The sequence below is a fragment of the Maylandia zebra genome, linkage group LG4 (genome assembly GCF_041146795.1).
Source record: "Maylandia zebra isolate NMK-2024a linkage group LG4, Mzebra_GT3a, whole genome shotgun sequence".
Taxonomy (NCBI): domain Eukaryota; kingdom Metazoa; phylum Chordata; class Actinopteri; order Cichliformes; family Cichlidae; genus Maylandia; species Maylandia zebra.
The window spans coordinates 33,225,217-33,237,445 of record NC_135170.1 but is presented as its reverse complement, the minus strand read 5'-3'; the positions used below and the strand labels follow the sequence as shown (position 1 = coordinate 33,237,445).

At 41.4% G+C, this 12,229-nt stretch overlaps 1 protein-coding gene across 2 annotated transcripts in view; it reads left to right on the top strand.

The window, feature by feature from the left end:
- The window catches only part of gas7a (growth arrest-specific 7a), a 54,848-nt gene extending 44,096 nt beyond the window's left edge, over nt 1–10,752 (top strand). For both annotated transcript variants that reach the window (XM_004556366.3, XM_076883435.1), the window contains exons 12-14: nt 1,701–1,780; nt 2,318–2,416; nt 8,220–10,752. In XM_004556366.3, the coding sequence (XP_004556423.2) occupies nt 1,701–1,780; nt 2,318–2,416; nt 8,220–8,333 (293 nt within the window). In that variant the 3' untranslated portion in view covers nt 8,334–10,752. The remainder of the gene's footprint in view (nt 1–1,700; nt 1,781–2,317; nt 2,417–8,219) is intronic.
- The last annotated feature ends 1,477 nt before the right edge of the window (nt 10,753–12,229 follow it).

Here is a 12,229-nt window from a genome sequence, read left to right as displayed (position 1 = left end):
AAGCCTTAGAAGAGCATTTTCAACATCTTTCAAACTCAGTGTGATGAGCGAGGGACAGACTGCATGCTCAATGGCTAATGACTTTTCAGTCACAAGTCTTTACCCAATGAAACGAGTGACTGAGCCCATAATATCATCAGGAAAGTGTTTAGAGAGGTCCTGTACACTTCAAGAGGACCAGAAATCCTTTTGTTTTCACAGGTTTCGCCCCCTGGTGGCTATTAAATAGAATACAGGTTAGAGGCACTTGTGTGTCGTCTTCATTTTTCAGAGCCAGAAGCTACGTGCATCTGTTTTAACTGTCGACGTTTAGCGTGTATTGGAAATCCTGTTTACAGCCTCATATAAAGGCAACTGTCTAAGAACTGAGCTTGAACTAATAAAAACCACAGTGCTGATGAAATACAATATAACACAAACAAAACACAAACATAGCAACATCAAAGCAGTTTTATCAATTTACTATAAAAAATACAGTATTTCTATAATATAAAACACATAAAATGTTCAGTTTCTTTCAATTCTTTACTTGAATCATGTGAGGGGAGGAAATGAAAAAGTCATGTAAAACTTTACCTTCATCCTGTGAATATTTCACAGTTACAGGACCTCAAGGTCGAGGGCAGGTTGAAGTATGGCCCTTTGTTCCAGCACATATCTACAGAAGATTTCAGGGATGAAAAACAAATTTAAGCTCTGTTAAAAAACCACAACCATCAGTTTAATGTCGGCTGCGTAGAGGAACAGAAACAGCCATGAATATCTGTTCCTGATACGTCACAGCAGAAAACTACATTTTGGTTAAACTGTAAAGGGATCGTATCACATGATGGAGAGATGGCTGCTCGAATTATATCATATAAAAGGAGTTGCTTTTACCTACTGTTTGACATCCAGGCTCATCATTTAGCCGTGATTCCTTCTGGGTCAATTCATCTTTTATTAGATTATGTTGAATGTCCATATAATTATAATTTAATACTATACTGTTATTTACATTTTGATTATTTATTAAACACAAATTTAAAAGGGAAAAAAATATATCCTTCTTTGGTCATTCAGTACCCTTCGGTCATGATTTGTAAGAAGATTTTTTATTATTAAAGTAACTGTTTATATAACGCATTACTGCAGGGATGAAGCATGCTGATTAATACTGTTGTATGCCCCATAAAACTTAGTCACAGTCATTGTGGTCTACATAAATGAGACAGCAAATAAACTAAAATCTGAACAAGTTGCTCAAGGAAAAAACTTTAACAAGTACCATAAAGGCAAAAAGCTGTCCACAGCCTGAATATACAGATACAGCAACAAAATATCTCCTGAAATTTAGGATTTCTTCTGTGGACACCCACAATTAGACGTTCCGCTCACAGTAAAACAAAGCTGCCTCTCGACACGTGAAATGTCCTTACATCTGCTTATAGCTGAAGTGCAGTGTGCTGTAAACCGTTCATTAAACGCTTCTATCGTCTTGAAAGGTGCTAAACATTTATAGTACAGGTCGACGAGAAGCTGGGATTCATCTGTGATGGCGCTGCGCTCGCTGAATGCTGATCCCTGAGCGCCCTCTGCTGATCGTTACAGGCCTTGCAGCACGTGTTAACCAGCAGATCCACGATCATGCATTCAGAGCTGAAACAAAATAAAACACCATCAGCTGTTCTTCTCATCGTGTTGCTATGTGTTTTTTCCAGGTGATGACCTGATGCGCTGTGTGGACCTCTACAACCAAACCCAGTCCAAGTGGTTTGAAGAAATGGTGACAACCAGCATGGTAAACAGCTGTGTGTGATTCACGAGCCAAAAAGACCGAAACAAAATATGATGCATGTCTTCTCTTCTAGGTCTGAGCTGTGACACGTTATACTGTGTAATGTATACTGTACAGGAAAATCACAAATAAGTACAATTAGGTTCTGTAATTAGACTTTAAACATTTACACCAATGAACTAAAGGTGTTATGGTTTTTAACAGTGGACACTTAATAGCATTGTGTGCAGGTATTTGTCTAAAAAATATTATTTATCTGGTTTTAAATCATATTTATAACCTCTGAAAGATATAATATTTCCTAAATACTGTTGATATTATATTCAAATGTAAAAGTTAAGCTTGTGTTGAAAGAACCTCGGCCGTTTTATATATGAGGTCAGAGAAAAGAGCAAAAGCTGGATTTTTATTTCAACATATTCAGTGGTGGGATCTCTGCTCATTAATGAAGGACTGATAATCTGTGTGATGTCAGTAGTACAGCGGTTATTGGCTGTCTGTCTTACTAAGTAGGACATTTGTCTTCCCTTTTCCGTGTAGGAGCTGGAGAAACTGGAGGTGGAGCGGATCGAGTGGATTCAGCAGCATTTACGACAGTATACGACCCTACGGCATGAAACAGACATGTTCAACCAGAGTGTGAGTTTGTGGCAGTTTTAGCACTTTTTTGTGGTATTATTTTGGCTTCTGTTGTCATTTTGTGTCCTGTTTTTGTTCTTTTTTTGTAATGGTTTTGTCTTTTGGGGCGACCGTGGCTCAGGGGGTTGGGAATCGCATCTGTAACTGGAAGGTCGCCGGTTCAATCCCTGGGCTCTCTGTCCTGGTCGTTGTGTCCCTGGGCAAGACACTTTACCCTACTTGCCTACTGGTGTTGGCCAGAGGGGCCAATGGCGCGATATGGCAGCCTCGCCTCTGTCAGTCTGCCCCAGGGTAGCTGTGGCTACAACTGTAGCTTGCCTCCACCAGTGTGTGAATGTGAGAGTGAATGAATAGTGGCATTGTAAAGCGCTTTGGGTACCTTGAAAAGCGTAAATAAATCCAATCCATTATTATTAATAGTTTCTGCTTCTGTCTTTGCAGGTTTCTAGTCTTTGTGTAATCTGCAGAGCCTTTTTCTCACGTTATTTTTTACTTAATCACTTCAGTTTCTCGCTCAGTTTTCCTGGTAACTGTAATTCTGTGTTTCCTGCTGTTTTTTGATCACAAGAACTCTAAATCCGTCTCCAAAGCCACTGATGTTGTGTACTCATTTCATATTCACAGATGAAAACAGAAATCTCACCCTTAAGATTGTAGATGGCTTGTAAATGATGGATGTACCCACACACTTCGGAGCCAGAAGCTAGCGTCCCTAATTTATTCCACAGTAACACTGCAGTTCCCTTTTTTCCAGATCCAAGCAGAGACTGTCGGCGAGAGCCTTCAGTGTCAGACTTTGGAAAAACATCTTTTCAATCCCTGCTTTTTAGCTACATTCTATTAATTTGTAGTTCCGCATTATCCTTAAAACAGTTGGTTTTAATACTGAATGGAGTTGATTTGCTTCTTATAGACTCACATCACTGTATATCATAACTTTTTTTGTATTTAGAGTCAGAGTGAAAATATTGGCTAGTTAATCCACCTAAAACAGGTCACACATTGCAGTTTTCTTTGGGCCACATTCAGGCTTAGTCTGATGGAAGTATTTGGGGTAACCCATGCCACACCTCTCGCCTACACCAAGCCAGTGCCTTAACGAGGGTGTAAGTATCAAAAGTAGTACTAATATGATATATAAATAATTTCTGTGGCAAAAATAGGGGGGAAAATCCAAAGTTCAGCATCTCAAAGGGACGTGTTCCTTTTTTTTTGTCATGTATGATAAATTATAAAATGTGAAGAGGCCGCCTGGCAACGTACATTTTCTGAACCAAATGATTGAGGTGTGGGGAAAAAATCGATACAGCATAGCATCGCGATGTGTGTGTGGTGATATGGGAACAGTATGAACCAGAGGGCTCATCTCATGCACCGCTGTCCTATAATAACGTTAGCAAAGCAAACTTAAATCAGCTCAACGAGAAACCAACACTGAACACCATGACAATGCTACGTCCTAGTTTAGTTTTGGTGAGTAAATGGTTTCCCGGAGCTTGAGGGTGTTGCACACTCACAGCATCTTTAGATCACCAGGCACAGGTCTCCTGATACAAGGCTCAGTCTAACTTGGACTGACTGCAGTCACACTCAGAGATTGTTGTAGCTTTGCAAATAATTGAGTTTAGTGTATAAATGCAGACAGATAACCAACATGTTACCATCAGTGAATCAGTCTTTGCCACCAGCTGGTTTTATTCTGGTTACATTCCTATAGACCAGGAAGTTTGCTGAGCTCACATTTAGTAGTTAAATGTGGATTTCTGTCTATGTCAACATCATAGTTAATTGCTGTGTTATCAGTAACAGATTACATGTAATTGCCGACTTGACCCCATTCAGTAGCAGTCTGATGTCAGACGGTGACAGCGTTGGTATGCTTGACAATTTCATTTTGCAGAAAATAAGTAACTGAAGTGACACCTTTTTATTGGCTAAAACAGATATTAACAAAGTTTAACTTTGAGTCACGATAAATGTAATTGCCATACTGAGCATATCGCAGAATATTATAAAAATCGCAATAAGAAGTTTTGTGATAACATCATATCGTGGACCGTCTGGTGATTCTCACCTTTACTGAACAACAGACTGAATAATCAGCTAATCGGTGCATTACGGGTCCGAGTAAACCATCAGCAGTGGTGTCACTGCTGTGATGCGACTTCGTGCTTCGTGAGCTGGCGAGCGTAGGTGCTGTGACAGAGCGAGCCCTGGGCGATCCCGCGTCAGCCTTTGATGCAGCGCGCCGGCTGAGCTCTCTCAGATCCTCAGAGAAACCCGCCCAGACGTTCTGCTCATTTAGGGCCAAAGGCCTTTGAATGTGACGAGACGTTTTCTGTCAGCGCTGTAGGAAGCTTCCAGAACGAGGGCGCCTCTCTGCGTGAAAGCTGACAACATGAATACCGCAGAGGTGACAGACGCACCAGAGATGAAACCAATACAATCATCTGCAAGCAAAATATAGGACAGTTCAAGTCACACAGCTTTTACGTTTGGATTGCTCACTTTTTGTTTTCGTCTGCATAGAGGAAGATTTTAAATGTGCAGCAACACTGAAGCTCAATGAACCCGACTAATGAATACAGATGGGAGTTGCAGCCGTAGGCCACGGTAATCTCATGATCTGGTTTAGCCTCTGTTAGCACACAGACTTTATGGAAGACTCACAGTATTCTGAGTTAAAATCTCTGGTTCACATCATTAGTTCTTCTTCTTTTTCTTATCCTCCATATTCATCATCCTTTGTCCTGGTCACTCCCAGTTTAGATCTTAATATCTTCAGCTCCACCTCCTGTCTTTTTGCCAGTGCCATCATCTCTAATCCATACACCATAGCCGTTCCACCTTCGCTTTCACTCTTGCTGCTATCCTTCTGTCACAACTCACCCCTAACACTCACCTCCACCTGCTTCACCCTGCCTGCACTCTCCTCTTCACCTCTGTTGCTTTGGATGGTTGATCCAAGTTAGTTAAGGTTGCTTTTACTACCTCTGCTCCTTGGATGTTCACCTTTCCACCTGTCTCCCTCTCATTCAGACATCCTTTAATCACACATATGAACAAAACAAAACTACGCCCGTTTCGAGGTTAGCCAGGCGGCTAATGCTATCTACCGCCTGACTACCGAGGACAGTGACGTCATCAGCGAGAGACCGGTGACCAGCATCGCGGAACATGACGTCCGAGCGGCACTGAGGAGAGTGAACACAAGGAAAGCGGCGGGGCCAGACGGTATCACCGGCCGTCTGCTGCGCTGCTGTGCTGACCAGCTAGCAGGTGTGTTCACTTACATCTTCAACGAGTCCCTGGCGAAGTCTGTGGTCCCCACATGCTTCAAAAGATCCACCATCATCCCTGTGCCCAAGAACAGCAAACCCTCATCCCTGAACGATTACCGGCCAGTTGCACTGACCTCGGTAGTAATGAAGGTGTTTGAGAGGCTGCTGAAGAACATCATCTCCTCCTCCATCCCAGACACCACAGATCCGCTGCAGTTCGCCTACAGATCCAACAGATCCACAGAGGATGCCATCGCCCACGTCCTACACACCACTCTCAGCCACGTGGACAAGAAACAGGGTAACTATGTGCGAATGCTGTTTGTTGATTACAGTTCAGCGTTTAACACAATAGTGCCCTGCAGACTGTTCACAAAGCTGAGGGATCTGGGACTTAACAGCCGTCTGTGTGCATGGGTGTTGGACTTCCTCACTGGCAGAACTCAGGTGGTGAGGGTGGGCAGGTGCTTCTCCAACAGCATCACCATCAACACAGGAGCACCTCAGGGATGTGTCCTCTCGCCACTGCTCTACTCCCTCTACACTTCAGACTGTGTGGCCACCCATGGCTCCAACACCATTGTGAAGTTTGCTGACGACACAGTGGTGTTGGGTGCCATCTCCAACAACGATGAGGCGGCCTACATGGATGAAGTGAAGAATCTGGCATCGTGGTGCCAGGACAACCACCTCCAGCTGAACGTCTGCAAGACCAAGGAGCTGGTGGTGGACTTCAGAAGGGGTCAGCACAGAGACTACAAGCCCATTATCATCAATGGAGCTCCAGTGGAGAGGGTGCAGTCCTTCAAGTATCTTGGTGTCCACATCTCCTCAGACCTGACATGGGCTGCCCACATTCAGGTCCAGACCAAAAAGGCTAGGCAGCGCCTGTATCACCTACGACAACTGAGGAAGTTCAGGGTCTCTCCAAAGATCCTCAGGATTTTCTATACAGGCGCTGTGGAGAGCATCCTCACACAGAACATGACATCGTGGTTCGGGAACAGCTGTGTGAAGGACCAAAAAGCTCTCCAGAGAGTGATCCGTACAGCAGAACGCTGCTGCAGGATTGCTCTCCCCCCGCTTCAGGACACCTATACCAGGAGATGCCGGACTAGAGCAGCGCAGATACTGAAGGACCCGTCCCATCCTGGCAACAAACTGTTCCAACTTCTGCAATCTGGTAGAAGGTTCCGCATCTTCCAGGCAAGGATAGAGAGACTCAAGAGGAGCTTCTATCCCCAAGCCATCCGTGCCCTAAACACACACACCCGCCCTCTCACATTATCTATAATTGACTGAGACAGGACTCTTCCAGACACTAAACCAAGGCACAATGTACATTTCAATTCCTTTAATTTTAAATATGTTTATATTGTCTATCCTGTAAAATAGTCAGATATCTATTCATATTAATGTACAGAATTCACCTGCTTGCTGCTACTACTGCACATTCACCCAGTGTATATACTATATGTGTATGTATATATATATATATATATATATATATATATATATATATATATATATATATATACATATGTTCTTCCTCTACACCCCCCCCCCCCCCCCCCCCCCCCCAATTTTTGCACATGTCGAGGAGCGTGTCAGGCTACATTTCACTGTGTGTTATACTTGTATAACTATGCATGTGACAAATAATAAAGAACCTTGAACCTTGAACTCCCGACCATGGTCTCGGCCTCATGTTGCATTTCCGTTGGCTTGATTGAGGCTTACATTCTTTGCTTTGTGCAGCCGAGTGTGAAGTCCGAGGATATGAATCCCATCTGGAAAAAGGTGGATTCCCCCTCTTGGACTTGTTCTTGCATTTTTGAGTTGCTCCAAATGTCCAAAATCTCATCTATGTACAGCATGATTTGCTTCTAGAATCATTTTTGGGATCACAGTTTGAATAAACTGCACTGGTTAACGTCTCTGAGAATAAGAGCTCCTTATAAAGAGAATTAGAGAAACAGGAAAAGAAGCACTGTTCTCCTGAATGTTTAAATTGTTTTCTGATCATTTGCAAGAGAAAACCTAAAAAGGTGCATGTTGGGTAAAGTTAAAAGCCTCATGTCACCAGGTGGGACAGGTAGCTGCTCAAAATAAGGTCTCCTTTTTGACATCCAGGCCACACAGACTCAAAAATGTGCTAATATTTGTGACACTGGGTGATGAGCTTCCTGATTTTCAGTCCTGAACATTTCATGTGGATATCTCCTGTACGCTGCATTTCGACCTCCTCCACTGCAGTTTGGGGGCCTGAAAAAAATCAGCTGATTGTGAAGAAGTCATTTGGGTCAAAGTCATTGATTTTGCAAGTAATGAAACATGTTGTTATATAAAAACTGTCACTAAAGTTTGTGGTTTAGTTTGTCACCAAACTCTTTTGGGATTTTTGGGCAGATTATCCAATCAACTGACCGCTCAGCACCTCCTGAGCACCTGACCTTTAGGTGTTTAACTCTGAATGAAGACTGAAGTTTTAAGGGGTCACATTACTGTTAATATCTTTTCAGATGGTTGAGCCCGTCGACCAGCTGCTGCAGAATGTGGATCCCGCCAAAGACAGAGAGCTGTGGGTGAAGGAGAACAAAACCGGCGATGTTCGGCCTGTGGATATGGACATATAGCTCGTCCCGGCCTGACCTGGGATCAGCTGTCCTGTCTTCAGTATTAAAACACATCCACAGAATCCAGGAACACTTGATGACACTGATTCGGGGACGGTGCATGTTCAGACCCCTGAGGTCTGCTCATCCTCTCTCTGAGTGGAACAGTGAGGAGGAAAACAGTCCAGCTAACAGTAACGGACCCAAGTACCAGCATGTTCCTTCTAAATTTAAACCCCATCATAATCCACATTAGCTTACTGAATGCCATTTAACATATTCTGCTGTTTACCTGTTGTAAAGTTGAGATTATTAAAAAAAATGTACGTATTTTGAATTGTTCAGTTTAGCGTCAGCCAACACTTTTCCAGTCTGAGTAAACCAAACAAAAAAAAAAGTCTGATTATTGATATTATTTTGGATACTGAAGCATACTGAGAGCTTGGAATGATATATTTTCATAATTTGCTGGTCCATTTTGGTGGAAATGCATGTTTTGAATATATTGTTTTCACTGTACGTGGAGAGCTGCACACTCTGTGGAACCATGATGGCTGTTTCGGTGTAGTTTATGGAAGTTAAACAAGGTATTCTCTATCTTGTCCATAATTTTGGAGCTTTCTCCCACTTAAAAAAAGGAAAGTGTACAGCATAAATATCCAGAAACCTCAACTTTTCCAAGCATTTTGCAATCGGGATTTGATTACACTCAGCACAAGTCCCAAGATGGAGTCCCAAGATTTAGGCCAGGGTCTATTTTGAATCAGCGCGAAGGAGGAAAAGGTGGTCCAAATTACACTGAAACACCTTTTAGTGCCTAACGGTTATATACCTGGAATGTCCTTGATTTATTCTTCTCTGCATCGGTGTACATTTGTACATACTGGTTCGATGTTTGCACTGTTCAACGTCGTCTGTTTCACGTTTTGTCGACCCTTAAAGAGAAGATCTTTAAGGGTCGACATGCAGCGGGAAGTGCGAGGTGATAGAAATATCAGAGACTGCATGTAGACTACGTGTCCGTGTTTACATATATGTGTTTGTCTGTCGCGGTCTTTACATTTTGTTTGTTTTGGAATAATTTTTCTTTTCTATGTTCCCAGAAGGACAAAGTTAAATAATAAAGCTTTTAATCCAGCTGCCAGGCACTCAAAAAAAGTTGTGAAAAAGTAAAGAAATGCTTAGCTGCCTTATGAAAAACACTGACCGTTCGTCCCCTGCAGCACATTCAGACTTTGCTTTGACCCCCACCCCCAAAACGGCTTCATGTGTAGGTTTGAAATAGTGTATTTGTTGTAGAGGTTTTTATAAGTGTGTCTCAATGTTGTGCACTAAGTGTGACGAGTTATGTTCCAACTAAATGTTCTTGACCAGAATCCACAATGACATAACGGTTGAGTTAACTGCCCTTCTGTGGTGACTGTTTTCATTAACGTGAGTTTAATCCGATTTTCCCAATGTTTTTAAGAATGTTGGATCACAGGTGACCTCTGTCCCAACGGTGTAGTGAGGAATGCAGTGTCCAAAATAAATCTCCTCTTTGAAAATTAAATGCCATAGCGTGTCGTTATGTAACTCTGCCAGGGGGGGCTGGGGGTTTAGAAATGGGCAGTTACATCTGCAAGATGTTTCATTTAAGATCTGATTGATGTGAATAAAAAAAATTTAAACTCATAAACCTGGTGAACATGTTTTATGTTAAACCTGCAGCTCATAACACTGCTCAAGTGTTTCTTACAGATTTTCATATAATGAATCCAAATATGATTATTATGGGGTTGGTTTTTTTTACATTTTACACCTGAATTATATTATTGAACAATGGCACAATCAATATCAGCTTTAATTCACGAGGTTTTCCAGACATCTAGCATGAACTGTTTGGGAATTATAGATGTTTTTTATAAAAAGCAGCAATGTGAAAGTTATATAGCCGTCTGTGGACCGGATCAGGGAAACTCCCCTTTATATCAATGTAAATATGTAAACTACACTCTTAACCCTGACGTATCTTAGAAAGTCTATTTTCAGCAGTACATCTCGTTTTTTCTGCATAACAGAGAAATGCTGCCACAAGTCTTTGGTCATAAATTACAACAATTAAATGTGTAAAATTACAGAGAATGTTCTGGTAGCTCATTGCCGAGGCTGTCCTGTAATTACAAAAAATGATTTTTGTTTGTTAATTTACAGAAATTGTCCTTTTTTAAGTACTGTGGAGCCATTGTAAAAAAGAAAAGAAAAAAAATTATAGTAGTGACAAAACAGGAAATCTTCTGTCATTTAATTGCTTATCTGTGTTTTGTAACATGAATGACTATGAAAAATGAAAATGAATGTCTTTATCATTAAGAAAATGCTGGAATACTTATTAAAAAATACTTTATAAGCCCCAAAAGTTTCAAAACTGGAGGCCCTCTGACCTTATGTTTCACACCTCTGCTCTAACTAAACTGAACAGCTGACAAGTTTGATGAGCATATGAGATCTGTTCCCTCATTATTCTGAAATAAACTGATACAAGATCTGGAGTTGATTCCAGGTGTTGAACTTGCATTCAGTACTTGTTCACTGGAAGAATGAATATAAGGCCCAGATGGTCACACAAGTGAAGGAGGCCGCTGTCAGGCTGAAGTACAAACGACTAGAACCCATGGACACACGAACCAGTGATTATATTCGACTTAGGCTAAATTAACAAGCCCACAGATACTCGCATTTTGCAAGTTTCAAAAACAGCTTTAAACCTCAAATAATGCCAATAATTGCCAAATGATGGCAAATATGAGACCTGATCAGACTGGTACAACATACAGATTGGATTTAAACATTAAATAGTTAAGTTAAACAAGCTTACAGGTGAGTACTCAGCTATTCCACGGACACTGTGAAGTCTGTATAAAAGGCAAGGTAGAAGACCTGAGGACGGATAAAAGGACGGGGGTAAAAAAAGAAAAAAATCAAAATCAAATCAAATCAAAATTTATTTATAGCCTATAGCACATATTAAAAACAACAGTGTTGACCATAGTGCTTCACAGTCAATAAAAACATGAGACAATTAAAACAAACAATAGAAGAGGACAACAAACAATAGGTAACAACGCAACAAGCTAAAACAGCCAACTAGACAGAATCAAAAGCCAAAGTAAAAAAATAAGTTTTAAGACGTAATTTAAAAGACTGGATAGACTCGGCAGTGCGAATATGAACGGGGAGGTTATTCCAGAGTCTGGGTGCCACGGATGCAAAGGCCCGGTCGCCTCTCGACTTCATTCGAGTCCTAGGTTGTGCTAGGAGCCTATGGTTGGATGATCTAAGTGCCCTGTTGGGATTGTATGAATGGAGTAAATCAGAAATATAACTGGGCGCTAAATTATTCAAAATATTAAAAGTGAACAAAAGAATTTTAAAATCTATACGATATTTAACAGGGAGCCAATGTAATTTGGCTAAAATTGGCGTTATGTGTTCATGAATTCTCGTACCTGTTAAAAGACGCGCAGCTGCATTTTGAATTAACTGGAGCCGGCAAAGAGAGGAGTGTTGGAGGCCCGAGTAGAGGGAGTTACAGTAGTCCAATCTGGATGTAATAAATGCGTGGATAAGCTTTTCAAGATCTTTTAAAGGAAGAAACGGCTTTGCTTTGGAAATCTGACGCAACTGGTAAAAGCTGTTTTTTACCACAGTGGACACCTGTTTCTCGAGTTTAAAAGAGCCATCCAGGAACACTCCGAGGTTTCTTACAGTGGCAAGGCAAGGCAAGGCAAGGCAAGTTTATTTGTATAGCACTATGTCACTTTGTGACAGAGTACCATAAAAGATAGGTGGCAGTCAACAACAAGGGAGATTTAAGCATTAATCACAAATTGAAATATATGCCTAAAAAGTACCTGAATCTTTCTTAATTAGCATAA